The sequence below is a fragment of the Camelina sativa genome, unplaced genomic scaffold (assembly GCF_000633955.1).
Source record: "Camelina sativa cultivar DH55 unplaced genomic scaffold, Cs unpScaffold00532, whole genome shotgun sequence".
Taxonomy (NCBI): domain Eukaryota; kingdom Viridiplantae; phylum Streptophyta; class Magnoliopsida; order Brassicales; family Brassicaceae; genus Camelina; species Camelina sativa.
In genome coordinates, this window is record NW_010921721.1 from 4,447 (window position 1) to 20,010 (window position 15,564).

At 36.7% G+C, this 15,564-nt stretch overlaps 5 protein-coding genes and 2 non-coding genes across 12 annotated transcripts in view; 2 read left to right on the forward strand and 5 right to left on the reverse strand.

The window, feature by feature from the left end:
* LOC104773407 overlaps positions 1 to 1,738 on the forward strand; it is a 4,120-nt gene extending 2,382 nt beyond the window's left edge. Inside the window, exons 6-9 of the mRNA XM_010498011.1 lie at positions 1 to 245; positions 345 to 509; positions 607 to 850; positions 945 to 1,738. Of these exons, the coding sequence (XP_010496313.1) occupies positions 1 to 245; positions 345 to 509; positions 607 to 850; positions 945 to 1,562 (1,272 nt within the window). The 3' untranslated portion in view covers positions 1,563 to 1,738. The remainder of the gene's footprint in view (positions 246 to 344; positions 510 to 606; positions 851 to 944) is intronic.
* Positions 1,739 to 2,361: 623 nt separating this feature from the next.
* LOC104773376 (protein WVD2-like 7) lies at positions 2,362 to 5,599 on the forward strand. 6 transcript variants are annotated; one of them, XM_010497975.2, is made up of 8 exons: positions 2,362 to 2,500; positions 2,604 to 3,131; positions 3,248 to 3,493; positions 3,573 to 3,631; positions 3,716 to 3,793; positions 3,890 to 3,956; positions 4,064 to 4,240; positions 5,342 to 5,599. In XM_010497975.2, the coding sequence occupies exons 1-8, from the start codon at positions 2,450 to 2,452 to the stop codon at positions 5,354 to 5,356; spliced, it is 1,221 nt and encodes a 406-aa protein (XP_010496277.1). In that variant the 5' UTR covers positions 2,362 to 2,449; the 3' UTR covers positions 5,357 to 5,599. The 6 variants fall into 6 exon arrangements, with proteins under 6 accessions (XP_010496277.1, XP_010496275.1, XP_019098189.1 ...); XM_010497973.2 differs by lacking the exon at positions 5,342 to 5,599 and adding an exon at positions 4,342 to 4,534; XM_019242644.1 differs by lacking the exon at positions 5,342 to 5,599 and adding an exon at positions 4,342 to 4,534 and having other exon boundaries at positions 3,893 to 3,956.
* TRNAP-AGG lies at positions 4,638 to 4,709 on the reverse strand. Its single transcript has one exon. It is a non-coding gene; the product is annotated as a tRNA-Pro (tRNA).
* Positions 5,600 to 5,660: 61 nt separating the features above from the next.
* On the reverse strand, positions 5,661 to 5,732 carry TRNAP-AGG. Its single transcript has one exon. It is a non-coding gene; the product is annotated as a tRNA-Pro (tRNA).
* A 90-nt stretch (positions 5,733 to 5,822) lies between these two features.
* Positions 5,823 to 6,457, reverse strand: LOC104773375 (classical arabinogalactan protein 11-like). Its single transcript, XM_010497966.2, has one exon. It carries the CDS (start codon positions 6,350 to 6,352, stop codon positions 5,957 to 5,959), a length of 396 nt encoding a protein of 131 aa, XP_010496268.1. The 5' UTR covers positions 6,353 to 6,457; the 3' UTR covers positions 5,823 to 5,956.
* Positions 6,458 to 7,077: 620 nt separating this feature from the next.
* LOC104773374 (classical arabinogalactan protein 11-like) lies at positions 7,078 to 7,696 on the reverse strand. Its single transcript, XM_010497964.2, has one exon. The coding sequence runs from the start codon at positions 7,589 to 7,591 to the stop codon at positions 7,196 to 7,198; it is 396 nt and encodes a 131-aa protein (XP_010496266.1). The 5' UTR covers positions 7,592 to 7,696; the 3' UTR covers positions 7,078 to 7,195.
* A 2,023-nt stretch (positions 7,697 to 9,719) lies between these two features.
* LOC104773377 (protein ABHD17C) lies at positions 9,720 to 11,677 on the reverse strand. The gene is made up of 5 exons (XM_010497976.2): positions 11,208 to 11,677; positions 10,922 to 10,958; positions 10,599 to 10,835; positions 10,445 to 10,492; positions 9,720 to 10,348 (listed from the first exon to the last, which is right to left on the reverse strand). Exons 1-5 carry the CDS (start codon positions 11,507 to 11,509, stop codon positions 9,884 to 9,886), a joined length of 1,089 nt encoding a protein of 362 aa, XP_010496278.1. The 5' UTR covers positions 11,510 to 11,677; the 3' UTR covers positions 9,720 to 9,883.
* Positions 11,678 to 15,564: the final 3,887 nt, after the last annotated feature.

A 15,564-nucleotide genomic window follows, 5' to 3' on the forward strand; every position in this document is an offset into this window, starting at 1 on the left:
CCACCAGTCGATGAATTCAAAGGAGCTTATCCAAAGATTCACACACTGTTTTCTACTGAGTGCACAACTTATTTCGATTGGCAAACAGTCGGCTTCATGCACAGTTTCCGCCAGAGCGGCCAACCCGGAAATGTCACTCGGCTTCTCAGTTGCACAGATGAAGATCTTAAAAACTATAAAGGTCATGACTTGGCCCCGACACATTATGTTCCTTCCATGAGCAGACATCCTCTAACAGGCGATTGGTACGATTAGCAGTTAAACCAACCTCGGGGTATTTTTTTTTTTTTGTTAACTTAAAATGTGATCTTCGTCTGATTTTGATAAGTTCTTGACACAATCAGGTACCCGGCAATTAACAAACCAGCAGCGGTTGTCCATTGGCTTCACCACACAAACATTGATGCAGAGTACATAGTAATTCTTGATGCTGACATGATCCTCCGAGGACCCATCACTCCTTGGGAGTTTAAGGCAGCTCGAGGCCGACCAGTTTCAACTCCTTACGAGTAATTTTTTTTTGATCAATTTTTTTTTTTTCCCAATTTATAGATGATGCAGAAATCCCATTTAACCTTTGTCTCTTTTGTTTTGTTTTTGGGATAGCTATCTAATTGGATGTGATAACGACCTTGCAAGACTGCACACGCGTAATCCAGAGGCTTGTGATAAAGTTGGTGGAGTCATTATGATGCACATAGAGGATCTGCGGAAATTCGCAATGTACTGGTTGCTTAAAACACAGGAGGTTCGAGCAGACAAAGAACACTATGGGAAAGAATTAACTGGGGATATATATGAATCCGGCTGGATCAGCGAAATGTACGGTTATTCGTTTGGCGCTGCAGAGGTAAAAAAACTTATCACAATATTTCTAATTTTTCAGCTCAATGATTGATTTCGAATAGGGAGGGTCTAATTATACAGTACAACATTTGTTGCAGCTGAATCTGCGGCATATCATAAACAAAGACATATTGATATATCCTGGTTATATTCCTGAACCTGGTGCTGACTATCGAGTTTTCCATTACGGTCTTGAGTTCAAAGTTGGAAATTGGAGCTTCGACAAGGCGAATTGGAGGAACACTGATTTGATCAACAAATGCTGGGCAAAGTTTCCAGACCCGCCTAGCCTTTCGGCAGTCCATGAAACAGACAATGATCTGCGGCAAAGAGACCTTCTCAGCATTGAATGTGGACAGAAGCTAAACGAAGCTCTGTTTCTGCATCACAAGAGAAGAAACTGCCCTGAACCTGGATCTGAATCGACCGAGAAGATATCGGTTTCGAGGAAAGTTGGTAAAGTTGAAACGAAACAGTCCCAAGGAAGCGATGATACGAAAGAATCAGAAACAACAGGGTCGTCAGAGTCTGAAGGGAGATTCAGCACGTTGAAGTTATGGGTGATAGCTCTGTGGTTGATCTCTGGTGTAGGGTTCCTAGTAGTGATGCTATTGGTGTTCTCTACTCGTAAAGTTAGAGGAACAACAAGAGGGAAAGGGTACAGAAACAAGAGACGAACATCGTACTCGAACACGGGTTTCTTGGACACAAAATGATCGAGAAAGAGGAAGGGCTTACTTGATTCAAGAGAGTGGAGGGCCGTTTCTGTTTTAGAATATGAGAGAGCATTGTGTAGATACAACTTAAACCAAAGATATAAAGAAAAAGGTGAGACATTTTACTCTTTGGATTTTCCCACCCAAAGTCAGTCATATAGGTTTATTTTGTACTCTTTTCAGGGCGATTTGTGTTTTTTCTTTTTTCTTAATACTTCTGAATTCTGTTATGCAAAAGCGCCCAACAAGGAACCAAAAATCTACAGTATAATACTCCCTCCGTTTCAAAATATAAGATGTTTTGGAGAAGTTTGTTGTTTCATAATATAGGATGTTTTCAGATTTCAATGCAACTTTTAGATTAGTTTAGTATTTTATATTATGCAGTATTGTTTCTGATTGGTTGAACTTTTAAAAGTAAAGACTTCTTAATCTGCGTGCTTTGCTTAAAACATCCTATATTTTGAAACGGAGGGAGTAATATCGAGCGGGTGTAAACGAGTTGACGGACTTCTAATAAAACCGAGGACCATTTCCTCCCTCCCTCCCTCTCTCTCTCCTGTGGGCAATACTTTTACTTTAAATAATAGTAAAAAAATTATTAAAAAAAAGCGTAAAGTATTATTCTATCACCCGAAGAAACAGACAGAGAAGAAGAAACCCACCCATAGAAGATGCCCCCATTGCCCAATTTTTTTGAATTCAAATTTTAAACACTAAAAAGCTTCTCTCTTTTTCTTTTCTTACAACGGACAACAAAAAAAAAAAACCCAACTTTCTTTTTTAATAACAGATTTAAGGATCTCTGTAAAAAAAAAAACACTTGACTCTCTCTATCAATCTGTAAAAAAAAACAAAGATATATTGTTGTTGTAGTTCCAAAAAGAATGGGAGAAACTGCTTGTCTCATGCAGCCATTCTCATATGCAGCTCCTGAGGTTCGTTACCAATGCTTTCTCTTTTCCAAAACTCCTTCTATAACATAATATGTAAATAAACGCTCTCATCTCTCTTGTTTCCTCTCGTGTGTCTGTCTTTTAGGGAGGAGGAGACTCTCTTGTTACTTCTTTAGGACAGTCTGTGTCCTTCGGGAGATTCATGTCCGATAAACTTGACTGGGAGAAATGGTCTGCTTTCTCCACCTCCCAGAACCCTTATGTCGCCGAGGCCGAGAGGTACTCTAAGCCAGGCTCTGTTGCTCAGAAGAAAGCTTTCTTTGAAGCTCACTACAAGAAACTCGCTGCTGCTAGGAAAGCTGCTGCTGAAGAAGCCCTCTTGCTTCAACAGCAATCCCAACCAGATAAGCTCCCAGCAGCTCAACAAGCAGATTGTGTTGTTGGAAAGAAAGATCGGCTGGTCCCGAAACCGGATCTTGAGCTTCCAAGAGGATCTTTAGATGCTGCTACTGCTCAAATGAAATCAGTTACAGAGAAACAAGGCGGCTGCGGATTTGGTATTAGACAATCATCTGACGAGAAAGAGAACTGTGGGATGCCTGAGTCAGAGATCAATGGTGGCGGCAAAGTTTCTACACAAGCAGAGGAGGAGAAGAAGCCTATACTTCTTAAGGTATCTGATTATTACTAATGATGATGATTAAGAGTTTTCTTTCTTTCTTTCTTTCTTTCTTTCTTTCTCTCTGGGTCTGGCTTCTTTTGTTCTTGATCTGTAACCGTCTTTTGCAGAAGAAATCCAAAGATTCACAACCAAAGAGCAGCAGTACCAAACCAAGAGTCTCTAAGTACAAGAGTTCATCCGAGAGGACTCCAAGTAAAAAGCCTAGCAACAAGAGCAGCAGCTCTTCTTACAATTTCACACCTGCTAAAGAGTTCAATAGATTAGTGTCCATCATAAGGAAGATTGACGGGTCAAGAGCTTCTTCTAAACCAACCAAAGACTGCAAAACTCCTCTCCGGACACCATCAGACAAGGTGACTCCAATCTTTTTCTTTTATAATAATAGTGTTTTCCACTCAACAAATTGCTTATAGTGGCTCTTGTAAATTGTAGGCGTCTGCAAAGGGAATTGTCGAGGATTCTTTGTGCACACCTTTATCGAGTCACACAAGGTAAACGAAACTGTTCTGAACAAACTCTTAAAAACCTTTGTTGTCGTGTGGTTAGAGAAGTAATCAATCACTTGGGTGTAACAGTAGTAAGTGCAGAGGGAAGATGGCTCCTGATTCTTCTGCTAAGACTGGTCGAGGAAGATGGAATTTCCTCCCTGCGGAGTAAGAAATCATACTAATAAAATGTTCAATGTGTGCCCTTTTTGTTTTTTGTTTTTTTAACCAAGTTGTTGTTGTTTGTTATTGGGGAAACAAAAGCAGGACACCGAGCTGTTTTACACCGTTTGGCTTAAGAACAGAGGAGAGAGCAGAGAGAAGAAAAAAGGCAAGAAGAAGGAGCTTTTGAGTGATCAATTCATTATAGATACTTTTTGGTTTCTAATCTACGTGTGTCTTCTTAGTACTTACCATCAGGTTGTTGATGTGTTTCAGAAGCTAGAGGAGAAATTCAAAGCAATGGATGAGCCACAGGACGCCAAGAAGCCGGAGAAGGAGAGAAGTGTAGAGAAGGAAGGGAGTAAACTACGGCAAAGGCTATGCTTCAAAGCCAAGCCACTTCCAAATTTCTACAAACAGAGACCTAAATGCACGGACGACCAAACTAAGAAAGTAAGCTCTCTCTCTCTCACTTTTCACTAAAATTGTCAAATGTATCTTAAGTTGTTTCTGTGTCTGAGAGATCTGTGTGGTGTATGCGTGTCTTTTGGTAGGCTCTCTTACAGTAGCATAGAGAGAGAGAGAGAGAGGTGTTCAAGCAATTCCCACCATTATCTTTCAAAGAGACATATGATTTGTATATTGCGCCAACGACTTAGCCCGTTAGCCTAGGATGAGTTTGTTGGGAATCGTTTAACATGTTTGGTTTTTGTATTCCAAGAAGAAGAAATATTGAGTTTGATGACATTGCATCTCTTGTATTAAAATATATTTTGTAAACGTCCTTGTTATATACACAGGTTTGTGTAAAAGATTAGAAGAAATAGAGCCACGCAAAATAGAACAAAAGGGGGCATTCCGAGAATTGAACTCGGGACCTCTCGCACCCTAAGCGAGAATCATACCACTAGACCAAATGCCCTCTTTTGTTAATTTCGGTTGTAAAATTTGCTTTTTTGTTTGAATGGTTAAGTGAACAAACAGACTACGTACGTAATAATAATAAAATCCATTCGATCTTTTGGTATAGTAGTTAAGTTAGTTAGTTAGTTAGTTAAAGAGTTGATAATGTTACACAACAACAAATACTGTAATGATTTCAGCCCCAAGTTTAATTTAAAAACATTAAAAAAAAAAAAAAAAACTTAGAGAGAGAAGAAGAAGATTCCGGCGGCGGCGACGGTGCCGGCGATGGAGAGCTTCACATTAGTCGCGGCGCCAGCTTTGGGTGAGTCGGCGGTGGGTCCGTCGGATGAGGGTCCATCAGCTTCGGGGGTAGGAGCCGGAGGGGAGGAGACGGTGGGTGCATCGGCGGAGTCACTGGGGGTGGGTGCATCGGCGGAGTCGTCTACGGGGGNCAAAGCAAAGCCACTTCCAAATTTCTACAAACAGAGACCTAAATGCACGGACGACCAAACTAAGAAAGTAAGCTCTCTCTCTCTCTCTCACTCTCTCTCACTTTTCACTAAAATCGTCAAATGTACGTGAAGTACGATCCATTGTTTCTGTGTCTGACTGAGAGATGTGTGTTGTGTGTGGTGGTATTTTTGGTAGGCTCTGTTACAGTAGCAGAGTGGTGTTGAAGCAATTCCCACCATTATCTTTCAAAGAGATATGTATTGCCAGCGCCAACGACAAAGGATTAGTTTGTTGGAATCGTTTGACATGTTTGGTTTTTGTAACTACAAGAAGAGGAAATAATGAATTTGATGACATTGCACCTCTTGTATTAAAATATATTTTGTAAACGTGCTTGTTATATACAGACATTGTAATATGGATCTTCTAAACAACACCTAGACACAGTTTACAGTTTTGTGTTATAAGATTAGAAGAAATAGAGCCACGCAAAATAGAACAAAAGGGGTCGATTGGGGCATTCCGAGAATTGAACTCGGGACCTCTCGCACCCTAAGCGAGAATCATACCACTAGACCAAATGCCCTCTTTTGTTAATTTCGGTTGTAAATTTCGTATTTGATTTTAACCCGGTTAAGCGAAATAAACACTAATTAAACAGACTAATGATCGTACGTAATAATAATAAAATCCATTCAATCTTTGATTATAATAATCTTTTGGTATAGTAGTTAGTTAGTTAGTTTAGTTAAAGAGTTGATAATGTTACACAACAACAAATAATGATTTCAGCCCCAATTTTAAATTAACTTAGAGAGAGAAGAAGAAGATTCCGGCGGCGGCGACGGTGCCGGCGATGGAGAGCTTCACATTAGTCGCGGCGCCAGCTTTGGGTGAATCGGCGGTGGGTCCGTCGGATGAGGGTCCATCAGCTTCGGGGGTAGGAGCCGGAGGGGAGGAGACGGTGGGTGCATCGGCGGAGTCACTGGGGGTGGGTGCATCGGCGGAGTCGTCTACGGGGGTGGGTGCCTTTGCGACAGGGGATGATGCTTTAGGTGCGGGGGCGGAGGATTTGGGTGCAGCTGCGGGAGCCTTGGTTGGGGCTTTGGTGGGGGCTTTGGTTGGAGCAGCTGAAGGTGCATCGGCGGCGAATGCGGTGGCCACGGCCAGAGCCAAAAGGGCTAATACGACAAATTGACGTGCCATTATTTTCTTTTCTTTTTTAATGTTTTTGTTCCAAAGCTAAAGCAGTATATTTATTTATTTAGTTATTAATGAATACTGCAAAAGCTTCAGATGAAGAAAAGGAAGAGGTCGATGAGATGGTTTTTATAATGTTTTTTTGACAGAGGGCTAATTGAGGAATCGGATGGATTTGAGAATATTATGGACATCCGTTAGCAAGTCTTTTATTTTTAGAACTAAGCTAGTTGTATGCTAAACAATTCTTTTTTTTTTATAGCAAAAATCCTAAAATTTGGATTTCTAGAAGTACTGTATGAGATTTTTTTTTAAAAAAATTCCAAGTTTGTGATTTTGCATTAAACTGAAAGTTTTGTATAATATGTTAACTAGGATATAAATTCGCACAATAATATTTTATACAATAAAGTAAGGTTCTCTTTTGGCATTTGACATTCTCTTTTTATGACATATGTCATTTGACACCTTTTTTTTATGACATATGTAATTTGATATTATACATTATAAGATATGTAATTTATTCTTTAATTTTTGTAGCATATTGTCCAATATAAGGATTTTTTAATTTTAATAGAAATAATTAACATGATAAGATTGTTACATTATTTTTCAATTTGATTCTAACTAAAACAAACTAAAGTATATTNATTTGCTTTTTTGTTTGAATGGTTAAGTGAACAAACAGACTACGTACGTAATAATAATAAAATCCATTCGATCTTTTGGTATAGTAGTTAAGTTAGTTAGTTAGTTAGTTAAAGAGTTGATAATGTTACACAACAACAAATACTGTAATGATTTCAGCCCCAAGTTTAATTTAAAAACATTAAAAAAAAAAAAAAAAACTTAGAGAGAGAAGAAGAAGATTCCGGCGGCGGCGACGGTGCCGGCGATGGAGAGCTTCACATTAGTCGCGGCGCCAGCTTTGGGTGAGTCGGCGGTGGGTCCGTCGGATGAGGGTCCATCAGCTTCGGGGGTAGGAGCCGGAGGGGAGGAGACGGTGGGTGCATCGGCGGAGTCACTGGGGGTGGGTGCATCGGCGGAGTCGTCTACGGGGGTGGGTGCCTTTGCGACAGGGGATGATGCTTTAGGTGCGGGGGCGGAGGATTTGGGTGCAGCTGCGGGAGCCTTGGTTGGGGCTTTGGTGGGGGCTTTGGTTGGAGCAGCTGAAGGTGCATCGGCGGCGAATGCGGTGGCCACGGCCAGAGCCAAAAGGGCTAATACGACAAATTGACGTGCCATTATTTTCTTTTCTTTTTTAATGTTTTTGTTCCAAAGCTAAAGCAGTATATTTATTTATTTAGTTATTAATGAATACTGCAAAAGCTTCAGATGAAGAAAAGGAAGAGGTCGATGAGATGGTTTTTATAATGTTTTTTTGACAGAGGGCTAATTGAGGAATCGGATGGATTTGAGAATATTATGGACATCCGTTAGCAAGTCTTTTATTTTTAGAACTAAGCTAGTTGTATGCTAAACAATTCTTTTTTTTTTATAGCAAAAATCCTAAAATTTGGATTTCTAGAAGTACTGTATGAGATTTTTTTTTAAAAAAATTCCAAGTTTGTGATTTTGCATTAAACTGAAAGTTTTGTATAATATGTTAACTAGGATATAAATTCGCACAATAATATTTTATACAATAAAGTAAGGTTCTCTTTTGGCATTTGACATTCTCTTTTTATGACATATGTCATTTGACACCTTTTTTTTATGACATATGTAATTTGATATTATACATTATAAGATATGTAATTTATTCTTTAATTTTTGTAGCATATTGTCCAATATAAGGATTTTTTAATTTTAATAGAAATAATTAACATGATAAGATTGTTACATTATTTTTCAATTTGATTCTAACTAAAACAAACTAAAGTATATTTAAATATCTATATGTATGTATATATATATTGATTATATATATTTAGAGAGACATAACTAAAATATATGTCTTTTAAAGAAAGAAAGAAATATATATATATATATTTTGTTTTGCTTGAAATTTCTATCATATATTATTAGTCATAGACTCATAGTAGCTATTTATATTTGAAAAAAAATAAGAAATGTATTTATTTATTAACCTTCTCACTTATTTTATTAAATTTTATATTCTATCATATATTTTGCAACTCTCATATTAATTTGATTAGGTTGAAATTCCTATCATATATTTATAGTTATATTAACTAAACAAAATAATACTTAAAACAATTAATAAATGTATTTTTGGTGAACTTTCTCACATATTTTAGTAAATTTCATTCTATCACATCTTTTGTAACTCTCATATTATTAATCATATCCATATTTAAATTACTAAATTTTATTTTATTGAAATTATTTACTTTTGCTATATGTTGACACTTTTGTAACTTCCATAATATTATTAGTATTGTAATGAATAACTAATAACAATTAGAAACATAATATATATTAAGATATATTAATATGTATCTATTGTATTTTATAACTCTCATATAGCTTATGTAACTTCTAATAGATATAAATTGATATAAGGATTAGTGTATTAACTGTCCAATTAAGTAATCAATTTATAATAGGCTTCTAACTCCAAATTTTCCTATAAAAAGAAAGAGACACATCTCAATAACACTCATATCTCAAATCTTACATAAATTTGTAAATTCTATATTTTTTTTGTATTCAACTAACATTATCTTAGTGTATTTTTTTATATATAATAAAGTAAGGTTTTCTCAAACTCATACTTTAAAAAGCTCACAAGTGGCACTCATTCTTCTCAAGATTATATACATAAAAAAATATCTTAACATTTTAGCAATGTCCTTTTAGTTATTATAATAATAATTATCACAATTTATTGCATATTAATTCTTTAAAATCTAACTCCCATAAGGCCATGATATTTGAAAAAAATAAAAATAAAACTTTCAATATATTAATACACTTTAATGTATTAATTCCAAATAAATTAGGTTTATTTTCCCAGTCTTCCTTCGGTCGAAAATTAGATTTATTTTCTCCCGGTACGTATGCTTTCCACCGAATGTTCCTTTATGAGATTATTGGTATATAGTCTGGTTTATTTGAACCGGAAATCAAGTGTGATTTTCCCTTATTAAACCGGAACACTCTCTTATCAATAGAGGGTCTAGTTGTAATCTAGATTCTTAACACTTTATCTTCTTGTTTCTCAAAACATGATACCAGGCTTTTTATAATACGTATCCTTACTATACAGAAATCTAAAACTATTTAATAAGCCATCTATGGTTTTAGAATGCAAAATCTCCTACTTATTACAAACACCAAAAAAAAAAAAACTCATTTTAAAACAGAGGTTATTCAATTCAAGATCGAGTTGTTGATTTAGAAAAGTAGATAGGGTATAATATGATAAGATAGATCCCAAATTGCATAAGCGTTACAAATCAGTATCACGGCCACATGCATGGTTTTTCTTTTGTTTGTTTGGTAAACAACAGTTATGTACTCTTTCATCATCTATACGTATTATATATGTGCGTGTGCGTGTGTGTGTGTGTATTACTCGGAGCCAAGTCTGTCCACACTCTTCCTTCCCCTCTCAATCTGATGAGACTGGTCAACGCTTTTCCGACTCTTTTCATGGCAGTCAACGCTCCTCCTGGAGCGATCAAGATGATCAAAAGAGATCTTGAGCTTGCTGCTGCTGCTACTCTTCTTGGACTGACTCTTTGGCGGCTTCTGATCTCTCTCTCTACGCTCAGTGCTGTGCCTCGGCTTCACTCTCCTGTCCATGCTTTTCCTAGGGGGCGCAATCGCATCAACTGATTGGTCGCTGCTCATCATCCTCGGACAAGGTAATCTCTCAACTGTCGTGATGAATTTCTTAAGGTGTCTGATGTACTCGGGGTAGTGTTCAAGATCACAGTGGTTCCCTCCTTTCACCCAAAGCGGCTCGTACTTGTCTTTGCAGAGTTCCCATAGTTGTTTCCCATGAGAGCAATCCACTACTTCATCACAAGTTCCCTGCCACATACATACATACATACATGTTTGTTTGGATCCAAAACTTAAAACAAAGAAAAGGTATCCACAGTATAATTGTAACCTAACTTAACTTACATGAATGATGAGAACAGGGCAATCGACATATGGGATTTTGTCGATATTCTGCGGAAACACGAGAAGTCTTTTTACATTACAATTTGGAGAGAGAGTGAGAGACAGAGTTCTGAGTACACGAAAGGAAAGTAGTAGTAGTAGTAGAATAACCAACCTTGTAGATGTCAAACCAGTAGGTTTTCTTAACGGAGTACATAACGCGTAAACCGGAGAGAATGGGGCTGTGAAGGACGACGGCTCTAAGCTGAGGCAAACGGGAAGCAAGATCTAAGGTTGGACCGCTGCCAACAGATTGGCCGTAGAGGATGACATCTTCCTGCTTAGAGCCGAAGGTTTCTTCAAGACACTTATAAACAGCTTCGATATCAGCATACGTGTTATGCTCACTCGCCTTTTCAATCAAGAAATATTTGGGGTTTAGTCCTTAAAAACTCAAATGTATCAAATTGATGGGTGGGTTTAGGGTAAAGGACAAACCTTTCCAGTAGATTGTCCATACCCGGAGTAATCGTATCTGCAACAATCCGTTCATTAATCAAAAGACTGATTGATTCCAAGCAGATCTTAGCCTAAACCCCCCCCAACTATATATATGATTGATTGGGTTGCGAGAGTAACTAAAAACATCAGAATCAACGGAAACTATTCTAAAAACAAAAAAACATATTTTTATAAATCAAAAACAGAGGAGAGGAACCGTACATTAGTTAGTTAAAACATCAGAATATGAAAGGGGGAAGAAACATAACATAACATAACATACCCCATGAGATTAACCTTGAGATGGATGCTAAGCTCGATGAAGAGCTCATACATCTGTCCCAGATCGGCGGCGTTTCCATGGGAGTAGAGGAGCGTTGAGGTTGCCATCGGGTGCCTCACGTACATACCCACTATCTCCGTGCCTCTCCTTGTCGGAAGCTTTACTATTTCTACGTTTTCCCGGTGTGGGAAAGGGCTTAGAAGCAACAGCCCCGTGAGCTCGTCCGTCACCACCTTGTACGACGGCGGACTCGGAGGAAAGAAGGCGAACTTCGCCGCCACCGATGACGTCACACCTCCCATCTCCTTAGTCCTTACACTTCCTCACTCCGCCTCTCTCTCTACACAGCTAGCATTTGGTTTTGGTTTTTGGTTTATTGAGCTTTCTGAATTTTTGAGATTGAAGCTTTTCTCCTTGGGAACAGAGACAGAGAGAGAAAGAGAGAGAGTACTGTTAAGCACCCCCAATAATAACAAGTGGCTTTTTTTAAGTCTCACACTCTTTTTTGTTTTTTTTTTTTTTTTTTTTACTAGTATACTGTATACATCATTCTTTAGAGCATGGGCATCGGTTAGGGACAATTTTTGGTCCCTCAAATTTAATAGTATTATTTGAAAGTTTCTTATTTTTAGTATGAGCATTGGTGTCTATTTGTATTTGGTCCCCTGAATAAAATAATAATATTTTGAAAGTTTAAACACTAATCGAATTGTACCTTTGGCTATGTACAAACCAGCCAAAATCGAATTCCATGAAACAATGTTTCTACAAGTGGTCTCATCAAATACTCTAAATGCTGAATCTACATCATATCCTTTGGCATACATCACTCTTTACATACAAATGACCTGTTAGAAGCAACCAACATGTTCACATAACCCGTGTTTTGATGAAAACCAAAAGGACTAAGAAGAAGACGAGACGTTGTAGTACCTGTAGCAACATACTCTGGAGCTGCGTAACCTTGTGTACCCATAACCCGTGTTGTGATTTCTCACTCGAGTATCCATTCTCAATCTCTTTAGCTTTACCTTCTACATCAACTGAGGGTAGATTAACCGGAGCCAACGCCATTTGCCAGATTGAGATTCCAATTGACTCCAGCACAATCTGCATTTAAACAAAAATGAGATTATAACAAACGACCAGAAGGCAGAGGAGAAACTAACTAATTTGTGAATTTGTTAGATCACACACACACAACAAACAAACAAAACGCTGGTGATCACAAATTCGCAGACCCACTTTAGATCACACAAAGTGCAAAACTAAACACTGATAGAAATTCTCAGTCTTGTCCGTAAGGGGCTCACATTAAAAAGATGAATTGAGTAAATTGGTTTCTGCTTAAATATGAAAACCTTCCTGCAATATAAAAAGATGAATTGAGGTAAAATACTATGAATGGAACTAGAACCATATTGCTGCAAACAAAAAGACAAAATCTGTGTCACTTCTTGTTGCTACATAATGGAATCAAAAGGAAATGGATTAAACGTTTGCTCTAACTTATCATATAACTCAAAACTCATTCAAGATCATAGATTCAACTAAACAACAGAAAGGTGTTCCTTAAACAAGACACATTACAATTTTCACACACATGTTATCACAAATCTACCATATATTCAACAGAAATGAGAACACTGCTAATCTTGGTTCATTAATATTGAATCAACTAATCAACAGAAACGTGTACCCAACCACAAACAAGACACATTACCATTTCCATACACAAGTTATCACACACTAATGCAGGGTGTGAAGATATAAGAGACACTAACCCAAGAACAGAGAAGAAAGTGAGAACCGTAGGTTTCAGCTGCATCCAATAACCAACGAGAATAGCACCACGGAGCTCAATAACCGGAAGCGTGGCTAAAGCAAACACCACAGCTTCGTCTGGCCAACCAAACTGGCGAAGAGTGGCGGCGATTCTGAGACCAAAGCTCGATGATTTGATTGAATCAGTAGCCGCTTTGGCATCTCCAGACCTAGCAAACCAAAGCAAAGAGAACGAAGCCCACAACACAACGCATATCACGAATTTCACAGGGTTCACACCAATTGACGGAAGCTGGATGACGGAAGCTCGACGTTTTGATTCAATTTCGGAAAAGTCGAGAACTTTCTCTCGATAAATTTTTTGTGTTTACCCTAGACAAATTCTTTTTCCAATCAGAAACAAGCACGTGGCCAAGTTAACGGAGGAAAAACGTCCCCAACAAAGATACGTTTCTTCGTTAATTGGCTATTTTCCATTTATTTTTAAAACAAAAAACATGAAGGACAGCCCAAAACAACGGCGATGCACATGGTCTTAGTTTCTTTTCATAATACTAATATTTAAAGCTAAAATAAGCAAACGATTTTACAATTAACTTTGACTATATATAATTTTGACTACTATACTATCTCTTTCTAGTTTATTATGTAAAAGGGGTCTAGTATGGGTAACGTATCTCTCTTGACGTCAATATCTTTACTTTGCTTGCAAAATTATCACCTCAAAGTAATCGGTGATACATTTTTTTTTTTTTTTGAGTATATAGGTCTGATATTTTAGATCCATACGTTATAACACCACGGCTAATAATTATATATATATATATATAAAAATACATCTTGTTCATTTCAAACACATTATGTACCTAACTAATTTTATTGATAATGTATAGGAAATTGAACGAATATTATACATGTGTTACACCCTAATTTATGTATCAACCTCAAGTTGAAATGGACATGGACAGACCAATTAAAGTAGAGTTTTTTTTTGTTTGTTCCTCCAAAAAAGGGTTTAAATGGATTAATTAAGGGCAATCAATTGTGTCAAGAGTACAATTGACTTACAACAAAAGTGTATTTTCCTAAGACAGAACAAGGTGACAATGGCATGTGGGATGATATGGTTGGTATTTAGATTTAAAATTAAAAAAAACCATTCGTTATGAGATTAGACATATGCGATCGACTGACATATACTTAACTTTTTTGCCTTGATTTAGTTAGAGAAAGTGCCGAAGGGAGGAAGTTGTATATGGATGGATATGTGTTTTAAGAACGAAAACTAGCCCAAGAGTAATTATCGTGTGTATGTATGATAACAATTCATTAGGGGTGGGCATTTCGGTTTAAATTCGGGTTCGGTTTGGGTTCGGTTCGGTTTGGTTAATTCGATTTTTATAAAATTTTAACCATACTCAACCAAAGTTAGTTCGGTTTGGTTTGTGTTTCGGTTTGTTTATGTTCGGTTTAGTTTGGTTCGGTTTTTGGATTTAATTTGGTTCAATTTTATTCGGTTTAAAAATCAATTAATGTAACAAAACAAAATTCATTGTCCTTTGATAATAATATGTATAAAGTAAACAACAAGTTGTAAGTTGAATAATTCAACGAATCCATAAAATTTTACCTAAAAATGATAACAATATTATTATTAAATGTTTAGTAATTAGAATAAAATAAAAATGAAACAAACCAAACAACATAAGGAAATATAAGAGTCTAATTTCTTATAAGAACTTTTGAGTTAATTACAATTTTACTCTTTAAAACCTAGGGTTAAAGTTTTAGAAATAATTAAATCTAATTTAACACAAATAAGTTAATAAAGAATATAAGATTATGATTACATATTATACAAAAATTATGAATATTATTAATTAAATTAGTTAATAAAAAGCACATTGGGTTATTGGTTCGGTTTGGGTTTAAACCAAACCAAACCGAACCGTTTGGGTTGAAAAAAATCTTAACCAAATGGTTTGAAAGTAGGATTGGGTTTGGTTTGGGTCGGTTTGAGTTCGGTTAGGTCGGTTTGGTTCGGATCGGTTCGGTTAAAATGCCCACCCCTACAATTCATTACTTTATCGATCAGGAATTAAGAAAATACTATATACTAGGTAGTAACCCGTGCTACAGCACGGGACAAATATTTCAAATAAATTTTAAATTCGTAAAATGACAAATAATTATATTTACTTTAGAATGGGAATGCACGTCCCGTCCCGTCCCATCTCCACATGTTCCAACCCATCTTCTCTCGTCTCATCTCGTCTCGTCTCATCCCATATCGTCTCGTCTCGTCCCATATCCATCCAATTTTTTTTGTCTTATGTTCGTTCTCTTTTAAATAATTATCCATTAGACAATATTTATTAAAAGAGATTGGGTAAAAATTAGATGGGATACTAAATTTCTCGTTGAATATTTTTTTGTTAGTTAGTTGAAACTATGCAAATAGTTATAGTTTTAAAAAAGTATATAATTGTTTTCAAAAATATCAAATTTTCAAAGTGCTCGTTCCAAAGTAGTTAATTAACTGTCGCATAATAAATTCTTATCCAAATTAGTG